General features: G+C 48.3%; 1 protein-coding gene and 2 non-coding genes across 3 annotated transcripts; all 3 read left to right on the top strand.

The window, feature by feature from the left end:
* Positions 1 to 1,608: 1,608 nt before the first annotated feature.
* On the top strand, positions 1,609 to 1,772 carry LOC148119447 (U1 spliceosomal RNA). Its single transcript, XR_015735389.1, has one exon. It is a non-coding gene; the product is annotated as a U1 spliceosomal RNA (small nuclear RNA).
* A 2,088-nt stretch (positions 1,773 to 3,860) lies between these two features.
* Positions 3,861 to 3,932, top strand: Trnah-gug (transfer RNA histidin (anticodon GUG)). Its single transcript has one exon. It is a non-coding gene; the product is annotated as a tRNA-His (tRNA).
* Positions 3,933 to 5,210: 1,278 nt separating this feature from the next.
* On the top strand, positions 5,211 to 12,323 carry LOC148119445 (disks large homolog 5-like). The gene is made up of 6 exons (XM_087897745.1): positions 5,211 to 5,390; positions 5,924 to 6,083; positions 7,312 to 7,444; positions 7,999 to 8,181; positions 11,292 to 11,407; positions 12,221 to 12,323. Exons 1-6 carry the CDS (start codon positions 5,258 to 5,260, stop codon positions 12,321 to 12,323), a joined length of 828 nt encoding a protein of 275 aa, XP_087753871.1. The 5' UTR covers positions 5,211 to 5,257.
* The last annotated feature ends 1,430 nt before the right edge of the window (positions 12,324 to 13,753 follow it).

Below are 13,753 nucleotides of genomic sequence, written 5' to 3'. Positions count from 1 at the left end.
ATTCCAGGCAGTTGCGGATACAAACAAGACAGCTGAGGACATTTTTGAGTTTTGCGCCCCTATTCATTAAAGCCTTTAAAGAAATAGCCAGTTCTGGAAATAGGGGAGTCATCGTTAAAATAATTCCTTAATGATGTGGAGCAAAAGCAGTTGCTCTTATCAGGAGAAACCTTAGAAGCCTTCTGTAGGAAAACAGCTGCAGCAACACTAGATGTTTGCCTGAGAATTACGTGCAGGAGGCCTATGCAGCCTTCATTATGGCCAGAACAAACCTAGGCTAATTACAACATCTGACCCTGAGAGTCGGGGAGGGAAGAAAGTTGAGATTTATGGTATGAAACCAGATTCAGACAAGTTTGAGATCATGTCTAAAATTTCCTAGCAGAAAGTTTTCCCAGGAAGATAGTGGCCTTCTCCTCTCACACCCCAAGATATTCTGAGCACAAGGTCACTTAGCCCAGCCAGCCGCCTGGTACAGACTGGGCAAAAGTCCTTGTGCCCAAGTCAAAGCATTTTCAAAGATTCTTTTTGTAAACTGTTCTATGCTTTTTTTTTTTATGATCTGATGATGTATGCCTTTGCCAAGTTCTTTGTAATAATATAAAAACCTCACACTGAATAAGTAAAACACAGCAGCATTTTCAAAAATACATTGAGAGTGGTCTGTCTGTCAATTCCTCCGCCGTATCCTGAAATCTTCCGTCCTTCGCCCTGATTTCCTCATGGTCTGAGTGGCTCCCCTGAGCCGGTCCATAGCAGAGCAGGAACGGCAGAAAGCGATCCGACTGCCACAAACTGTCCGCTGGCCTCCACATGCGAGTCATGGCACAGACACACCTGCCCATCCCCCAGATACACAACACAGAAAAGGGAGTACTTATTTATTTTGTGTATGTGTGTTTGTTCCTGGGTGTACGTGTGTGCACGACACACATGCAGGAACATGAGGGGGACCAGGAACACAGACTCAGGTCACCCCAAATACCACGTCCCGACATAGTGTCAGTCTCATGGTGTTTCTGTAGAAGAGAACAGAGAAAACCATACATCAAGAGCCTTGTAAAATGCAGTGATGGAGACATGAGGTAGGCAGGTTCCAGTGAAGCTGGAGACCTGTGCTGTAGGGCTGGCTGAGTTGCCGCCTGGCTTCTCTGACTTCGTATTGGCGGAAGACAGGGGTCTGCCTGTATATAAACCAGCGACAAGGCTGTTAGTGCATGGCGGTGAGCAGCCATCGGCTATTTGAGGTTGGAGATAATACAATACGATTTGTCTCTGATCCTGCAACACTCCATCCAGCTCTCCGCAAGCAAAAAAGTTCACCAAGCAAACGGGGCAAAGAGGATGGGTGTGATGTCACCCCTGGGTGCGGTTGGAGGCGTGGTCTATGCAGATGAGGGTCGCGCAGGGGCTGTCGTGTTCGCAAACTCTGCGGGAACACGATGGATTTCCAGCGCAGCGTGGAAAGGTGCACTGGTCCGCGGGGAGCAGCGAGTCGAAGGAATGGGGTGCGCGTCCAATAAGGTCCTGGAGTTTGCGCGGGGAAGTGACCGTGTGTTAAGAGCGCGGGCCCCGTGTGGGTGAGTGGGGGCTGCGAAGGAGGAAAGCATACTTACCTGGCAGGGGAGATACCATGATCACGTAGGTGGTTTTCCCAGGGCGAGGCTCACCCATTGCACTTGGGGTGTGTTGACCCCTGCGATTTCCCCAAATGCGGGAAACTCGACTGCATAATTTTTGTTAGTGGGGGACTGCGTTCGCGCTCTCCCCTGATATCTCCTGTTGAAAAGATAGACACCAGTTATTTTCTCTATTTCTTCTCTTTTTTCCTCTTTCCTATCACCTTAAAAATGTGGTCAAGGTTCCCCAGAGAACTAACTTTTAAATGTCATTTAAGGAGGAAGTTAGTCCCTTGTAGGGGTATGTTTCAAATTTTGGTTATCGACTACAGACTGCCAACAAAAGCAAGAAGCTCGCTTTTGTTTTGGTTCTTGTTTTAGGAACAACCAACCACGACAGTGTAAAACAGGTCAAGTCGGGGTGCGAAGGCCTGTCCTATAGGGACCCAACACTGGACTTTCCTTAATTCGTTTCTGCCCTTAACGTGCACCAGACCCGGGCTCGGGACCAGCACACCCCTAGCTGAAAGACAGAAACCCTTGCTAGGAAGCAATTCTTCTGATTCATTCAAAATAAAACACCCCTCGTCGTTTTATTGTCTTCCTAACATAAATTGCCTTCCAACTGCATCAGCTCAGTTCAAACGTACCGTTCTTTCGGACGTGTCCTAGGGCTCCACCGGCCGGTCTCCGCGGTGCGTAGCCCCCAATCCCACGCCCTGGCCACCCTCGCCCCCGTCGGTCCCTCTCCACTCCCGGTCAAACTGGTCCATCTTCAACCCATCCGGACTCCCTGAGCACTGGCACTGTAGTCGCCGCCTTTCCCACGCCCTCCGCCGAGGCTCCAGCACACACCTGGGGTGACCATCTCCTCGCGCGTCCGTGCTCGGGGTCTGCAAAGGACCGGACCCTAAAGCGCACTTGGGCTCCTTGGCGAAGTCCTGACGGGCACCTGGCTAGCGTGGAGTCCCAGGCGGCACCGACCCCCGGGTGGCGGCGGGGGCCCAGCGTCCCGGAGGCGCAGGGTTCATAAGGTTCGCGAGAGCTCGGGAAGCGGTCGTGGGGCACGTAGGGCGCCCGGCAGGTTGACTTCGAGGCCTCCTGTTCCGGTTGCTTGGCCGCGATATGGTGGGCACCCCGGGTATGGCCTCCACGGTGACGCCTGGCTCATGAAGGATACGCGGCTTTCCCTTCGCAACGTTTATGTGGCGCAGTGGATTAATGCGTTGTGTTGTTACCTGGGAGGTTGGTGGTTCGAGACTACCCTGAGACCACACTCTTTAGGCTTTTAACAAACAGCTTTCTAAATTGACAGTCCCTTCTGTGCTGACTTGGCAAATGAAAACACTCCTACATACTTCTCTGAAATACCGGAATCCCACTCAATAAAAAAGAAGAAAAAAAAGCCCTTTGTAATTAAGGTATTTAAGACCTTACCTTTCTGTCACATGCTATTTATGGCCTGTCCTCTGGTAAGCTAAACAATAAAGCCAATTTTTATTTTGGAGGGTAGGATGGGGAGGGGGACACCTTTGGACAACCCCCTCCTGCTGTCTTTGGTTTATTTGGAGATGGGTAGAGTGGGAAACCTTTCTTAATAAATGAAAATTATGGAAAACAAGTTACCAAAGCACAGGAAACGGACCAGATTTTAATAAAACGGGTAAACTTTACACCACCGGCTAAAGATACGCATATGACAAGGGCGATGACAACGTAATACGTAATCACGGGCCCTAAAATCGATTTATTTCAAAAATCATGTGGTGTGGAAACACCAAAATAAACCACAGAAACGGGCAGGCCAAGCCGTGTTTGGTAAGGAGTCCAGGGACTGACAGTGACAGCTTTGGACACTTTAGGCGGGCGGCATCTAGGGAAGGCTCTGGACCGCTATGTGGTTTGCTCTCCAGCTCTTCAGAAGGACCCCAGAGCAGTGTGTGCCCTCCCCCGGTGCCCCAGCCACCGCGGAGAGGAGGGCGATGGAGGACTATCGGGTGCTGGAGGGAAATACTGCACCCGCAAGACTGGCATCGACCCACCGACTTCACGGCGACTGCCCTCACCACCCAGCCGAGGCACGGACGCGTGCACTTGGCACCATTCCAAGCGCAGCAGCGTTGGAGAAATCACTTCTGCAGGACAGGCCGATTGAAGAAAGTCTCGGAAACCGGTCTGCGCCAGCTGAGCTTGACTGAGCCTTAAGTGAGTACCTACCACAGTCAGGCGCGTGTGTGGCTTGCCGTGATCGTATAGTGGTTAGTACTCTGCGTTGTGGCCGCAGCAACCTCGGTTCGAATCCGAGTCACGGCAGTTATTGTCCTTCCTGTCTAGCCTGCTGCTTTCTTGCACCCCACGCCTAGTTCAGTCTCCTTAGTTCAACGCCCCCTCACTTGGAGGCACTCAAAATAGTATTATTACAGTTTGCGCTCTCTCACGCGGACTCACAAAATCGCCTCCACTGTCAATCGCCCTAAGACCGAGGGCGTGTTAGGATGAGGACTTTAATTTTATTGGCCATGTAGATTTGGTGAGCAAAAGGGGGCTTTGGATGACTGGACTTCATAATTGACTGCTGGACCGTGGTGGGTGGTCAACGTCAGAAGGAGGAAAAGGCCACATAAGGGAATAGACCTTTTGGGGTTTCCTCCAACACTGGGAATGGAAACCAAGACCTCATCAGTCCGAAGTTGCAAGGACCATGCTTCGGTGTAGAAAGTCCAGAGATCTGGAGAACATGCCTTCCAGGCTGCCCATGGACTGCTTCTCTTCACAGGGACTGTCGGGACACGTAGAAAGGTGGTGATGGCTGTAAAACACCTGTATGGTGCAACAACTCTGAGTCTCCCTTGCCTGTCCTTCCCATGCTCTTCTAAAGCTAGCATCGCCACCTATTGGAGAGCATGGGAATTGGAACAGGTGGTTCCAGAAAAGGAATTTGACTTTTATTTGCTGGTTGATACAGCATAGCAGTGATCTACAGCATGTTCTGTGCCGTAATTCTGTGATTCTGTGGGGTGTGTGTGTGTGTGTGTGTGTGTGCTTGTGTCTCCATCGCCGACGACTACTCTAGATGGTGCACACTATCAACCTCAGAGCTTGAGTGAGCTCTAGTGACACTCTGAGTGAAAATTTTCATCACGTCCTATGTGTCTTCCCTGTGTTGTGAAACCTCCAATCTCTAAAAGTCCGAGGATCTGCACCAGGTGCTTGTTTTCATTTCAGAGATCTCCTCCGTTCTACTCCCTTTATCCTGACCTCATTTCTAAGCATCCTTTGTTTCTCACGTTCCTTGAGTATGGAATCAAGACAGGAAAAAGCCATCCCTGGGCAGTGGTTGGGCGGTGAGCTTTCAAATTCTCACATAAAACGTAAGAAGCAGAGGGATAGATTTCTGTCTAAAGGCTTCCCCGGTGGCCCCAGAAAGGCTCTTGGAAATGGCACCTTAGTTACAGGTCACTTTCGGGTGAAGTAGTTAGCAGGGGTTAATAGCTGTATCGTATGACATCAGCAGTCCCCCCACCTGGACATTCTACTGTTTCCTGGAGAGCCTGGAATTCTGTGATGTCACCAGTGTTGTGGCAACGCCAACTGCCCTTGAGGCGTTCGTTCGGTGCCTGTGTGGTTCACCCACAGCCATGCTGACACGACTGAACACGCTGCTTGGGAGACAGGATGGAGAGCGCAGGGAGACCAGAGAGAGGCACAGGGAAGATGGCCTTCAGTCTCCGAGTCACACATCAAGAAAGAAATGGTTCTGGGGAAAGCGCAGTGAGTCCTGGGCAGGGGTCAGAGAGATTCCTGAAGGAGGAAGGCTTAAGTTGATCCTTTCAGGAGTGGGACTCAGTCTTACTCCATGGCTGCTGAGGGAGTTGATGGCTGGCCCCTGAATTCTCCCCTCTTTTTAGGCTCCTCTTTAGTCTCTCCTTCTATCTCTACTCTGCCTGCTAGCCCCGCCCATCCCTGCTCCTGTCTCGCTATTGGCTGTCCATCTCTTTATTAGACCATCAGGGGTTTTAGACAGGCACGGTAACACAGCTTCACAGAGTTAAACAAATGCAGTAAAATCAAAGTCACGCACCTGAAAATAATATTCCCCAACACTGGTGAACCTATCTAGTGAGAGTGATTGGCAAAAGAGACATGGCTTACGGGTCCCAACTCGAGGATAGTTGTTCTGCTCTGTGGGGTCTTCAGTGAGTTCCATGCACTCCCTCTTCCTCAGGCCTCTTCTGGGGTCTCAACATGGTCTCTCATGGCCCTGTACCATCCAACTGCACAAATTAACTGATGTTTATCTACAGGGAGTACTGGAAAGGCACGGACCTCAGCCTCCCTCACTGAGCAGGAGCAGCAGATGAACAAGGTCGATGAACTGACCCTTCAGCTTCTGATGATGACCAACGAAAGGAATGAACTTCGTGCAATCCTGGCCAATTATACCAACAGTGATGTGAACAACAGGTACTTACTATGTCCAGTTCTCTGGTGACTGTCTTGTCTCCCCTGTGTCCACCCCAGCATTCCTCATGTCACTTGAGGCGGCACATCCAAGGTGTCCTCTTCACCAAACTACTTTTCCCGAGTGCATCTGAGAGGCAGAACTGAAGCCTGGGTAGGATGAGATGGGGACGCAGGCTGTTCTGCTTCCTCCTAATGAGAAGCAGGGCCCGTGGCCCGGTTCACACTCTATGGATAAGGCAGTAGTGTGTGAGCTCACAACACGCATTTCCAAGAGGCCTGGACAGGTGTTGGCTTGTGGGAGATGCTGGGTGCTGAGTTCATGGGAATCTTTGTATTTGACTGGGGGATTTCTTGCTGGTTGCTCTGGGAGCAGGGCCTGGGCCCACTTGGTCCATCTCAGTGTGTGACCGGAAGGCCTGGAGCTCATTTCGGCACCTCTCTGCCCTTCTTCCTTGTACTCTGAGATAATGCCACCAGCTTGCATGTCTCTGGCATCCTAATTGTGTATGGGTTTATGTGTGAGAAGGGCTAATGGGCCCAAACATTGCCAACACGGCAGTATCAGGTTTTGCCCTTTTCACTTCCCTCTCTCTTGGTAAAACATTAAATTGAATTCCTAAAATTTGTCCCCAAGGTTCATTCTCTTATTTGGCCACTGACTCAAGAAGGGCTGAGGATTTGTCTGTCTGAGTTTCAGGTGATATAAGTGTTGAGACCCTGGAGGCCCACTTTGAGCATCCCTGCCCTCATTTTTTGTGCTTGCCTTGGTGACTGAATGTACTTCCTTGGCGAGTTTATAAAATCATTGTGCTGTATGGTCTCCTCCATGGAAATCCTGATTATGAGTTCTGGGCATCCCTGTGATAACGGGCACACAGAATAAACAATCCTTTTCTGAAGACAGGAGACATGACATCACAGGTTTCAGGTAGGCCCAGACCCATGGCACAGATGACTGGAACATCTTAAAAAAGAGCTAGTTTGTTCCTCCAGGCCTATTGGGGAAGCTCATGTAGCCCTGTCTGTCTCCCTCTTGACGCTCTGCCTTTCTGACACTGAGGCAGGGTAGCAAGTCTAATAACATCAACAGGTCCTAGTACCTAGGATTCAGGATGTGACACCCAGTGCACTAGGATAATCCAAGACACAGCCTCAATTCATGTGTTCATGGGGTTCTGATGACTGTGTTCATGGGTTTCTTTGTTCCTGTGCCCATGCTTTACCACAGGCAGAATTCTGAGCTTGAGGAACTGAAAATGGATCATCAGAAGGAGACGTCAGAGCTGGAGAAATTCCCCAAAGAAATTAGTCAGGACTCTTCCAGGAGCAAGGAGCTGACTGAGAAGACCAATTCCTACAGGTGAGTGTCTGATTGGCTGGGACCCCGCACTTCGGAAGGACAGCTGCTGCACTTATTTCTCTTTGAACCAAAGTGAGGGCTGTGGTCCTAGCTTGTTTCTCTTGTACTTGTCCTCCCAGACTGATTTCTCCCGAGTGCAAGGAGTCAGAGAGCCCCTCCCAACAGTGTCCTGTCGGCTTCCAGAGCTTCTAGATAGAAAACATGGTTTGCATCATGAATGGTCTCTGGGACTCTGACAGGGGCTTACAGAGCCTGTTGCTATGGACACAGATGTGGAATGTATTCCTCTTGGGTCCTCTGTCCTCCCTCAGACCATGTTTGCTCTATACCTGATGATGGTCTCCCAATACCATGATCAGTGTAGGAACGGTGTGTGTTGGGCGTACAGAATCCTGTTCTCAGAGGTACATCACCTGGATGATACCGGCATGGCTAATGTGGGCTGCAGTCTGGGGCTGTCTGAGGACATAGGACCTTGCACGGAAGGTGGCATTAGTAGGTAGGAGTGGCAGATAGAGGTGGACTGGAGCTCATCATTGTTTGTGATGGTTAAACACCCTGCACAGCCGGCTTCTGAGGGAAAGGACACAGATGAAGGAAAGAGTGGGCATGTTGAGAGAGGACAACAGAAAGCTGCAGCAGGAGCAGATTTTCCTGCAAGAGTCCTGTGAGGAGACAAAGAGGCTCCGTGAGGAGGACCTTGAGAAGATCTATGACCTCTTGACCAAGCAGCAGCAGGTAAGCTGAGGCAGCAGGAGCAAGCTGCCCACCTATCTAACCGCACACACACATATGTACACCGTCATGTAACCGTCCAGTCAGTTACCCAGCTGACCACCTACGCTCCATCTCAGAGTTCATTTCTGGGATCCTTCACAAGTCTTTCTGGGCAGTTACCTCTTGGAAGACACAATCTGACTGGAAAAGAAACCATCCTGCTCTGGTAGAAGCTGCAGTTCTTTGAAGGAGATGAGTAAATCACATATCACACACCTTCACGTCAGGAAGGGTTCTATGCTGGGAGCCACATAGGGAGAATCCTAGAACTTTGAGTGAGGGAGTGAGTAAGTGTGTGAGTGAGGACAAGGGCCTGTGGATCATTTGCTCACAAGAACAGAGTATTTTTGTTCTGCTTAAGCTACCAGGCCAGAGCTCTTTGGATCTCCTGTTCCTCACAGGTAGAGCTTCCTATCTTTTTCTGTCTCATCTTATTGCTAACTGGTTTGTTTGGTAAGAAAGAGAAAGGACTTGGTATTTTCTCTCAAGTTTTACACATTTTTAGTATTTTAGAATTAGTGTGTTTTGTAATAGAAAATTCACCCCAGAGCAAGTTTGAAAATAGAAAGTAGATCTTTCCTTTCACCAAACTGAGGTAACCTCCCAGGAAATGTCTGGTTTGTCTCATTGGCCTCACAACACAGAACCGGGCAGTCTGTCTCTTGGCTGACATTTTATGCTCACTCTATCATGCGCATGGTTATATCTTAGTACAGATTCCCTTCATAGTTGTACAGAGTGCTGCATTTCAGAACAAACTCGGTGACCTCACTAGGCTCCTACTGAATGATCTGGGGCTATTTTCATATTATATGCCCTGTGTTATGGTCCAAAGTTCTTGGGTCATGACCATGGGTCCCTTCGTTATCTGGTGCTATCAAGGTCTTCTCTGGAGGAGCCTGGGTAAGGTTTCTTACCTTAATGGGTCAGCTTAGAGCTATCAGGAGGCTTCATGCGCAGCCTCTTCCTTTGGGATTTGGTCTTTTGTGGTCAAGCTCAGGTGTGCAGAGGTTTTCACTTACTGTATGATCAGCGAGTCTTGAGATGAAGAACTTTTCTGAAGGGGGAAAGAAGTTCAGACTAGGGCAGAAGCCTGACTGAGTCTAAGAGTACTAAGAGACAGCACTGAGGACCCGCTACCTCCCCCTGCAGCAGGAAAGATGCTGCAACACTCTAGTCCTCTCTGCTTTTCTGGGTTCAGGAAGGATGTGTGTGTGTGTGTGTGTGTGTGTGTGTGTGTGTGTGTGTGTTGTGTTCATATGTAATTTTGTGGGTTTGAGAATGAGTTTGATCCTCTATATGTATGCTCACTTGTGGAATGATCGACGTCCTTAAGGATGATGGAGACCAGTGTTAATAGAAAGTACTGTTCCTGCTCTGGTTAGCCTCAGTTTGCATCTGTCATAGAGCACATGGAGCTGCCCATCTTTTGGCATGTCCACACAGCTAACCTGCACAAAGAACCACAAAACCGATGCAGCTAAAAGTTTTTCAGGTGTTTGTAGAGGCATAAGTTTTCAACTGCAAAGAAATTCTTTGTAGAAAACCATGTAGTGAAGGACATTAAGGTGAGAACGAGGCTGTTGAGGGAAATCAAGGGGCCTGAGAGCAAGAAAGCCCGGATGAGGATGTGTGTCCTTATCTGCCCACCTACCCATTTTCTACATCCTGTTTTGTTCTCCTCATCATTGCCTGCTGACATTTTCCTTTCACCTTTGTCTAATCTTGGCTCATTTGGATCTTGGATCTTGGCCTGGATTTTATCATGTAAGAGATTCTGAACTGCAGAGGTGTGTCCCCCAGCAGAAGTCCCACAGCCATGCTGAGCTGTGAGAACAGCTGTCTTAGTGCAGCCCACGTAGGCTCATCCTAGTCTAAAGCACTCACTGCATGTTGTGTCTGCAGCGCTCAGAAGCTGCTTTCATTCCAAGCTTCTTTACACTGAGATAAAGTTGGCCTGATGGGGTTGGGCAGAAATCAGGACCCTCAGTTATTGCTAGTGGTGTAAAATGGTGTAGTCCTGTGAGAAGCTATGTATAATTTTTCAGAAACTTGAGCTGAGGTCTCCAAATGATCCAGTAGTTTCAAAATGAGAAGTAAGGGTCCACCGAGAATCTAGGGGACACCCGGGTTATAGAAGCATTCCTCAGAGCAACCCAAACCAGAAAATATTCAAATGCCCATCATTGATGAATAAAAATTCAATGAAGTCAAGCCCTACCATGGAATATTGTTAAGTATGAAATAATAGATGTACTCATTTGGCCTTGAGTCAGTCAGCCTTCTGTTACTTAGAGAAATCCCTGACATAATCATCTTACTGGATGGAAAGGTTTATTTTGACTCCGGGCTGTAGAGATTTTTTGGCTTTCTGATCTCATTGCTCGAACTCATCAGGCCGACAATGAGGTAACCTGTGGTTTAGAGAGCTCCTGCTGGAGGAAGCTGCCCTCCTTGGAGCCACTGGGATGCACTGAGTGAGAGGAAGGGGCTGTTCCACCATCAGGAAGGGGTCCTGTATCACAGAACTAAGCCTTTATTGCAGACTGAAAATCTTGCTATGCAATCTTACAAAACTGGTGGAGGAACCCTGGCATCCACCATCTGTGGCCTGGGTTTATAGGTCAAGCACTACATTGACTGCTCTGCCCCCTGTGTTCTTCTCCCAGGGACCAGGCATGCATGTGGTGCATAGACACACAGGCAGGCAAACCCCACATATATAAAGTAGAAATAAAATGAAAAATTATCAAAACAGAGAAAAAGTACACAATCCTCACCACATGACCCACATGACCGCATCCCTGTGCCTGGGTTGGAATACGCAGGGAGAGGGTGTGGGCTAATGAAAGTTAACTCTCTTCTCTAGAAGATCCCAGGTGATCTCTTTTCGTTAGTGTTAGCTAGGAACTAAACATATGGATGTAATGCATTGTGCTTGTATGTGTGCATCCGAGTACTTGTGATGATCGGGAGTGTGTGTGTTTTTGTATGTTTGTGTACATGCATGCAGACATGTGTACGTGGGTGCAGACAACCCTGCCCTAAGAACACAATCTTCTAATGAACAGGAACATCAGAGACTGGAGGAACACCTTCCATCCCTGCTGAAGCAGAAGGAACTGGTTACCCAGCAAAGGGACTTGGCAGTAAAGCTGCAGCATCACTTCACTGAGTCCCAGACGAGGTAGGAGCACGGACTGAGAGAAGCAGTTGTAGTCTAGTGGATCCTCTGTTTCGGGATCTCTGACTCTTTGGGTTTTAGTCTATTCGGCAAGGCTACTACCCACATTCGGGGAAAGAATCCCTCAGAGTATCGAGTTGGCTCATCACCGGGAACTTTTGTCCAGAAAACAATATGTTTGGTTTTGTGTTCCCTTCTTCTCCTGTGAGAAGCAGGAGGTAAATTGTGAAGGACAGTGTGTCTTCTGCCACTTTATTTTCCTTCAGGAACATCACATTTAGAGATAAGTTTCTAGTCTTAGGCCGAACTGAATGCAGCACACTCCTGCTGGTTGCAGGCTCTCTGCAGGGTTCATCAGTCTTCTGTGAGAAGATTTACTCTGGCCATAAACAGATTAGGAGTTGACAAATTAACCCCATGCATGTTCTGGGCTGTAGGAATAATCAGGGCCTTCTCTGCAGTGTTGTGTAGACTCCACTAGAGGGCAGACATGGAGTTTTACAGGTTGCTCACCATTCACCTGGTATCCAATCAAGGCCAGGAATGTCTGACTCAGACATAGCTATTCCTCCAAAATAAAGTTTTTAGACTGTTGGAAAAATATGTTGCTAAAAGTGTATTTTCCAGTTCAACTTATAGCAGTTTTTAAAAGTTGAGAAAAAAATCCAGCCCAGGGGCCTCTGACCCTTTTTTCTTAGGAAAGCAGGGAATGAGCTCAGCTGAAAGGTGATGCTGAGTTGTCCAGCTGGTGGGGGCTCAGAAGCTGACATGGCAGGGCCCCACCAGGCCTCAGTCCCGGCTGCCTTTCTCCTCTAGGTTTGAACATCTCCAGCATGAACTGGAACAGACCACAGCCCAGGAGGAGAGCCTCCTGCAGATGGAGCTGCTGCAGCAGGAGCGCTATGTGCCAGGCAAGTGACCCACCATCCAACCCCATTCCCACCAATCACGGAATTCACGGTGTGGGCTTTCTTCCTTGACTTTTCGTTACTAGGGGTGAATAGGCCCTGGTTTTTTTCTTGCCTGTGTCCCAGAGAGACTGTTCCTAAGTCTGATTTCCATTTCTTCTCTGACAGCACCTCGCAAGAGAACTGAGAAGCCTGGAGGAAACGAGAGACACCTTGAAGGCATGACATTCTACTCTCCAGGATCCAGGCCTCCTCTGAAAAAGCCACGTCCTCTCTCCTGTGAGCATTGAGGCAAATATCAACCTATCATCAGAGGATCCAGCCGCAATCTGATCTACTACCTCTGTTTGCTCACAATTTCCAGAGAAACGACTTGCATCAGAAATAAGCTTGAGACTCAGAGGACACCCCACAAATTACTCAGAAGCCTAACATCCTTCACCAAGTGGACAAAACAACATGGAGGGAGATATGTGGGTGAGCAAGAGTTATTCTGTCAGCTACTGTCAAGGGCTTTGACATGCCGACTCCATATGTGATGTGGAATCTGACAAGGAAGACTCTGTCACACTGCTATCCAGACAGACCACACCCAAAAGCCCAAGATTCTCTCTCTAGTGCAGAGCTGACGCTGACCCTATATCACATACAAGTGTTGCTGAAGATAATTCCCTACAGAGACTAATCCACCTCCTCCTGGCTCGTGTTATTGATTTGCTTTTTCTTACAGAATATTCCAAGGGAACGTGGGAATTTAGCTTAATTTTATTTGGTTGGTTGTTTTTCTTATGTTTTAGATTGTTTTGGTTTGGTTTGGTTTATCTCTCGAGATATCTGTGCATTAGATTTTGGTTTTCTTCATTTAGTGTAAGCTTTTGTTATTTTTGTTATTTCTTTTATTATTTCCATTGTTTTTATAGTTTGCTAAGGCTGTACATTGTTTGTAATGACCACTGTTGTGAAGCCCCCATTGAATAAAACGAATGTTTTATGAATAAAAATCAATTTCCAACTTTTCACTCTTAAGACTCTTCTTTAGTCAGGTGAGCTGTCACACTCCTGTAAACCCACAACTCACAGGCGTGGATCTGTATCAACAAGTTCCAGGTAGGTTGGGCTGCACAATGATTTCCCAGCCATGGTCTACACAGGCGGATGGCACCTTGGATATGGACACGGATGGCATGGCCTACTCCGTGTATACCCACTAGTGTACAGAAAGACTAGGCATATTGCATCCTCAGGGTCATACATTTAGCTCCAGTAGAATGTGGACACACACTGTACAACATGTTCATGAAATCATCACGCAGACCAAACTAAAGGGAAACACAACTAACTGTAGCTGGAAGCTCTCCTGTGTTCTGCCCGGTCCTGTGGATGCTTATAAATAATTATTCTGAAGCTTAATAGTGATTATAATTGTTTCGCCAATGACTCA

The sequence above is a fragment of the Myodes glareolus genome, chromosome 17 (assembly GCF_982192425.1).
Source record: "Myodes glareolus chromosome 17, mMyoGla1.1, whole genome shotgun sequence".
Classification (NCBI taxonomy): domain Eukaryota; kingdom Metazoa; phylum Chordata; class Mammalia; order Rodentia; family Cricetidae; genus Myodes; species Myodes glareolus.
Note: the sequence above shows the minus strand (reverse complement) of the source record. Positions and strands in the feature narration are given on the sequence as shown.